General features: G+C 45.3%; 1 protein-coding gene across 1 annotated transcript; it reads right to left on the bottom strand.

Annotated features, from left to right (window-relative positions):
- Positions 1-3,613: 3,613 nt before the first annotated feature.
- On the bottom strand, positions 3,614-6,023 carry LOC140549705 (testis-specific serine/threonine-protein kinase 6-like). The gene is made up of 5 exons (XM_072673455.1): positions 5,218-6,023; positions 5,022-5,112; positions 4,598-4,680; positions 3,795-4,303; positions 3,614-3,657 (listed from the first exon to the last, which is right to left on the bottom strand). The coding sequence occupies exons 1-5, from the start codon at positions 6,021-6,023 to the stop codon at positions 3,614-3,616; spliced, it is 1,533 nt and encodes a 510-aa protein (XP_072529556.1).
- Between the last annotated feature and the right edge of the window lie 799 nt (positions 6,024-6,822).

The following is a 6,822-nucleotide window of genomic DNA, read 5'->3' as shown; positions in this document are numbered from 1 at the left end:
GCTCCGGCCACATGTGCTCACTTTCCCTGTGTGTGTTTGTGTCCAACACAAATGATAATATGCTTGTCTTGTCTTTTCTTATTAGTTCTGCCCACAACGCAGGTCGTTTTACACCGTCAGTCTTCTCTGCATTTGCCTCCAAAAGATGGGCAAATAACTTCACCGGAAATTTGACTGAATGAGTCATTTAGCCACTATGCTAACAGTAGAAGACTATTGAATAAAAAACTAAAGTCTGACACTATCTCACATCTAAAGACAATATTTAGAAGATGATTGATGTTTTATATGATTATTTGTCATTTCCGTATTATTTTAACTGTTGATTTCACGAGGCCAGCCCGCAGTCTCCTCCACGTCTCACCCACGTTCCTGTAGCGCCTTTGCTGCTTCCTGTTTGGTGCTGGAGAGAGCTCACCTACTGGTCATTCACAATGTCCACCTCACAGTTTGCACGAGACAAGACTAAAACTCCTAATATTAATGATATTAAACACGATTGATTTTATCGGGACATCAAGATGAGACACGTGATTTATTTTTTGCCTGCGACAGTCGAGTCGCACAGACGGTAATATAGAAACTTCAGCTGCGGTTCCGCTGTTTGACCACTAGATGGTAGACTGCCTCCTTTAATAGAGTGGGTTGTGTACTCAGTCAGTAACAGGATCACGACCCATATTAATCAAACTACTCAGAGTAGGAATGCTGATCTGGGATCAGTTTATGCCTTTTACACTGCAATTAATAAGACTACATGGACTGATGGGACCTGGAGGAAGATCAGTTCTGTTACACTGGAGGCCTTTTTATTGCATTATGTGCTGCAGGGCTGAGCCTGATACTATATACAGACTACAGCTGAAGTCACAAGTGTGTCAGTGTGTGTGTGTGTGTGTGTGTGTGTGTGTGTGTGAGAGAGAGAGAGAGAGAGAGAGAGACTGTTTGAGAGACACTCATTCTAAAGGGAGGGAAATTAAACAGCCCTAAGTCCACCAGAATATCCCTCATCCTCACTTTATTAAAGAAAAAAACACTCACAGAATGCCAAAGTGTCACTCAGAGGCCCTGCGATGTGCAAACATGAGCATGTGTCTGTATGAGTGTGTGTGTGTGTGTGTGTGTGTGTTATCAGTATGTGTATGTGCCAGTGTGTGTTTGCATGGATACAGCGTTACAGTTTTGATTTGACTTATTTTACAATTATTATTATTATTATTATTATTATTATTATTATCATCATAGAAAAAACACCCAGAACACATCAGTAATGCAGAACAACTCTTATTCATGCTGAAAGACAAACACATGACTCATGAGCTTTATTAATACATCTTTATTAGTAATTTGAGTTTTATTAAATCATTCTATTAGTTTAATTAATTGTTTGTTTATTAACAATTCAGCTGAAGGAGGCAATGTTCAATCATTCAATAGCACGGGGCCAATAAGAGGGAAAAAATGACATACCTTGAAGTTGAACCTTATCATCCTCTTCGTTCTTACCCACATATTCCAGTTCAGGGCCACACTGGCAAAAGGGAAAACTTACAAGCACAGGCATCCCTGTCCCCTGCAAGTTCCACCAGCTCTGGCTGGGGGATCCCGAGGCGTTCCCAGGCCAGCTGGGAGATTTAATTCCTCCGGCGGCTCTGGGGCCTTCCTCGAGGTCTACTCCCAGTTGGTTGCACCCAGTAAACCTGGAGGGAGGTAACTGGGGGCATCTGTATCAGATGCCAGGACCATGTAAGCTGGCTTCCCTCAATGCAAAGGAGCAGCGGCCTTCTTTTGAGCCTCAGGCGGATAACGCAGCTCTTCATTCTATTGTGAAGAGCGAGGGGAATACCACCATGGTCTCAGAATTGAAAGTGCTGATTCTCATATAATCCCTTTTACACTCAGCTGCAAACCAGTCAAATGTACGCTGGAGGTCCCCGCAAGTAGAAGCCAGCATGGTAGCATCATCTGCAAACAGTAGAGATGTAACCCTGTGGCCCCTCGGCCAGAAACCTGCCCATGGCTATGTCTTGCTATCCTGTCAGTGAATATCACAAACAGGAGCGGACACAAGGCACAGCCCTGACAGTCCAACAGCAACACTGAACAAGCTTGATTTAGTGCTGAGAATACGGACACAGCTCTCACACTGAGAGTACAAGTACTGCATGGCTCGCGTCAACGACCCCGGCACCCCATACTCCCAAAGCACTTCCTACAAAATGTCCTTTGGGGATCACGGTCATAAGCCTATTCCATGTCTACAAAACACATGTAAAATGGAGTGGCGAACTTCCATTTCCCCTGTCAACATTCTGAGAGAAATTGAAGAGCTGGCCCACCAGGACAGAATCTGCATTGCTTCTCTTGAATCTGAGGTTTAACTCTTGGGTGCTTTGGGTCCTCCTGTGCACTACCCTGGCAGGAACTTTCCCAGGGAGGCTACAAAGTATGATGCCTCAACAGCACACACTCTCTGGTCCACTTTCTAGAAAATGAGGACCGCCACCTGGGTTTGCCAGTCCGAAGGCACTGCTCCTGAGGTTCATGCAACCTTAACCAGAACAGCCACGAGCCTTCAGCAACTCTGGGTGAATCTTGTCCACTCCTGGTGCCTGGCCACTGTGGAGCTAAGTGGCTTAGGCTAGAGAGATGGATTCTGACTCCCCGGGAGCCTCCAGCCCTACCTCCTGGAAAGAAGGCATGTTCCTCGTGTCTAGGAGTTCCTCAAAGTGTTCTATCCAGCACTCAGCAAGATGCTCAGCTGAGTTCAGAGCTTTACTGCCCACAGTAAAGCTCTGAGAAAAGATGGGGCAGCGAGCCCTCTTCCCCCTCTGAGCTGTCAGAGTGCTTTCCAGAACGTCCTTGTGGCCACCCCAAAGTCATTCTCCATGGCCTTTCCAAACTTCTCCCATGCCTGGATTTTGCCTATTCTACCTTTTTGCCTGCCTGGAACCCATCAGTGGAATCGTGGCAGCCTCCCTCGCTGTAGGTGATCAGCAGCGGTTTATTTGGTTGCTGCCATAAGTACCAACAAGTCAAGCCAAATTAATTTGTATTTTTTTACAACCTGAAATATTGAAATAACCCCAAGTGAGCAAGCCAAAGGCGACAGTGGCAAGGAAAAACTCCCTCAAAGCTGGAGGAAGAAACCTTGGGAGGAACCAAGACTCACTCGGGGGACCCATCCTCCTCTGGTCAAAACCTATAACTAAACTAATAAATGGTGTAAAGTTGGTACATTATGGTCACCAGGGGCCGTGCTGGATGTCTACAAGGGGCAACCCTTTTTCTTCTTCAGGATCTGTTGGAGAAAATGAGAAAAAAAATGAGACCTGCAACTGCAACATTTCTAACACATCTTACAATGGATTTTATGGTATAAAATGTGGGACTGTCATGATCACTAAACTCACATACCTTAAATCGCAGGAATTTCTGCCTTTTGGGTCTCTGCTTCGCTGTGGGCTGTGGGAGAACAGCTTCTGTCTCCACCACTGACCCACGGAGCAGTACACCTGGAGTCTCCTCAAGTCTCTGCTCGGAAACCAAACAAACAGGAGCTTCTGTAGATGCAGCAGGAAGACAAGCATCCTGCTTGGAAGCAGAGGAGGAGTTACGCACCGCAGAGTTCATTCGGAATAACTTCCTCATCCTCCTCTGAAGACAGCGGGAGGCTCTGAGAATCGGTGCTACAATGTAAGCACTAGCTGCTCTTTCAACTGCAGCACAAAGTGGACTGCAGCTGACACAGCCGTGCTCCTCCCCCACAGTCTCTACAGTTCGGCAAGTCTGACTTGCACCAGCTCTACTGTTGTCGTTGTCCAGCTCAGGCATCAGAGACTCGCTTCTGATACCTTGAGATGTGAGCACGTCTTCCTCTCTGCTCAAAGAGGAAGACTGAGACTTTTCCTTTAGCGATTGCTGAGCACTGAAGAACACCAGCCCATCTTCGGAGCTAGAAGATGACTTAGTGTCCACCTCATTGCTCAAACAAGAAGATTGAGGCTCTTCCTCTAGCGACTGCTGAGCGCTAAAGAACACCAGCCCATCTTCGGAGCTAGAAGATGATGTACTCTCTACCTTACCACTCAAAGGGGAAGACTGAGACCCTTCCTTTATCGACTGCTGAGAGTTGGACAACTCCAGCCGATCCTCAGAGGTAGAAGATGACACACTGTCTACCTCACTGCGCAACACTGAAGAAGATTGAGGATCTTTTTCTATTGCCTGGTTGACATCTTGACGAAGACTGCCTTCCCCATTCTGATCCTCAACGGCTACCACAGTGAACCTCCCAATAACTCTGGAGACAGTCCAGAGGCAAAGGGGAAATAAACGTATGGTTAGTGAGCTAATACTCTATTTAACCTCTTTACAGAACAGCTCTTTAGTCTGAGTGACCTTTATCACAGCACAATGTGTTCAATACATCAAGTATACTTAGCAACACAGGCATGATATTACAGAGGATTTTAATCATTACTTTACTGTTAGATGTTTCCTAAAGGACAATCACTCTGCTAGTAAATTCACATACTTCATATTACACTAAAAAGTGCTACAGAATTTCCGGTTGGATTGTAGTGCTGAATCCTACCTTGCTGCAGAGGAACGAGGTGCGGTAGTTTCTCCACTGCCGGAGGAATGTGTCCCTTTGGATGGAATGATGTCCTTCTTTACCTGATGTGTAAAAGAGAGTGGCATTATAGATTATATACAGACACTTCACATTTACTGATTAATCTTACTTTCTGATAGAAATTACTGAACATGACCTGAAAGAAAACTTCAATGTTCTTAGGAAAAGTAACAGTAACAATCTAACTAGGCATCGCCAGCAGTTGTTGACCACTAAACAATGCATGCTAGCCCCTCTAGAACTATCTAGAACCTACTTAACCACACAACGTCCTGCATGTCTCCCTCCATCGCCACAATTTTCTCAAACTAAAGTACTTGTTGGAATTCTTTTCTAATGCTTCAGAAAATGGGTGTATTGGGAGATGTGTTTTAAGACTTACGCTCTTCCTCTTCCATAGTGCCTGGAGGAAAGGGAAAGACACCAAAGTCCTCATAGCTGGAAACTGGAGCTGCAAACCCAGTTGCCTGGAGCTGTGTAATCAAACATTGAATGGAAATGAATAAATATCAAATTAAAGTACAGAATAAAATGTAAATCTTCTATATATGAGTATACATACACAATTGTTTACTTACTGTTCCTGATCTGACTGCAGCCAAGGGTGCTGCACCACCTCTGTCACCCAAGGCCGAGTGGAAGGATCGTACTGCAACATATAGGCGATGATGGACTGACAGGACATCTCCACTCCGATACACTTTGGAAACTTCAAGGCTTTGCACTGGAGTTTGCGGTCACCGTAGGCTCTGAACGGCATGAGCCCAACGACCATAATGTAGAGAATTACACCAAGACTCCACACGTCACTCTTTTTGGGATCATACGGCGTACGGTTAAGAACCTCAGGTGCAGCGTACTCCGGAGAGCCACAGAATGTCTGGCTTAGTTCAGGGAAACCTCTGGAAAAGCGGCTAAAACCAAAGTCGCTCAGTTTGACCTGGTCATCTGCAGTTAGAAGAACATTCTCACACTTGAGGTCCCTGTGGACAATGTCTTGCTGGTGCAGATACACCATGGCACTGAGGAGCTGTGAAAACCACGTTTTGGCCTGGCTGCCGCTGAGGCGGTGAAGCTCCAAGATCTTTTGAAAGAGATCTGTTACGGCGACCTCCATCACGATGAAGACTTGTCCATTAGTCATCTCAAAAACATCATGCACCTGAATAATGTGAGGGTGCTTTACTTGTCTGAGGATGGCAAGTTCCCGTGGCAGGAACTTGGAGACAACGTCAGGTGTCATCCGCCTGCGGTCCATTATTTTAATGGCCACGTTTTTGGGGTGCTTTTTTGATGTGGCCAACTTAACCATGCCATAATTCCCCTTACCGATGTTGTCAATCACCTCATAGCCTAATCTATTCAGGACTTTTTTGGTCTGCATTGTGTTCCCTGTAGATGGAAGGTAGAACTGAAAGTTAGAATTACGATTCAGGTTCTTCAAAACAGCAGTTCTAATATACGTTTTAGAGTTTAATTAATCTTGGTTGATCTAATCAGAATAAACATTCCCGAGATGATTCCTGAGTCGGACAATCAGCAGGATCATTTAGTAAGACTGCTGGAGGGAAGGGAAAGAATATAGCTGCACGAGGCGATTACGGGGTTCAAGCACGAGCAACTCGTTGGGGCCTAATGAGGTTTGGGCGCATGAGGCCTAATGAGACCTCTCAGAGAATTTTTAAAAGACAAAAATAATTGATAAGGAGTAAGAGTTGAATGGAAAGTCTCCATATGTTATAAATTTTGTTCAGGGGGCCAAATCTTTATAACATTTATAGGGTCCCTAAATGGATACAGCATTCAGGTTGAGTGACACAACAGCTGTTGTAAGCCTGGCTAGTTTGCCCCCAATGGTTGCAAATTCAGCTGCGCTACCGCTGTAATTCCACCTCTACTAAAGATAAAAATTACCCTCGATTACCCAGCCGTGGGTGAATGTTGCTGTGCCCACTGGTTGCCTCAGCAACATATGCCTCTAACTGGCTCCTTTCTACCCTGTCCGCACCTTACTTAACTCCGCCTCCACATGCTACTCTTTAATTGGGCTTGATTTGACCCTCTGATGATGGAGCTCTGTGCTCACAACACAGAAGCCTTTAATGTGGGACATGAAAGCCAGTGCTTAGAACTTTACACCCAACTTTGCATCTTCTTTTGGGCTTGGGCATTTTGTACTGTAA

This window comes from Salminus brasiliensis, chromosome 2 (assembly GCF_030463535.1).
Source record: "Salminus brasiliensis chromosome 2, fSalBra1.hap2, whole genome shotgun sequence".
NCBI lineage: Eukaryota > Metazoa > Chordata > Actinopteri > Characiformes > Bryconidae > Salminus > Salminus brasiliensis.
Note: the sequence above shows the minus strand (reverse complement) of the source record. Positions and strands in the feature narration are given on the sequence as shown.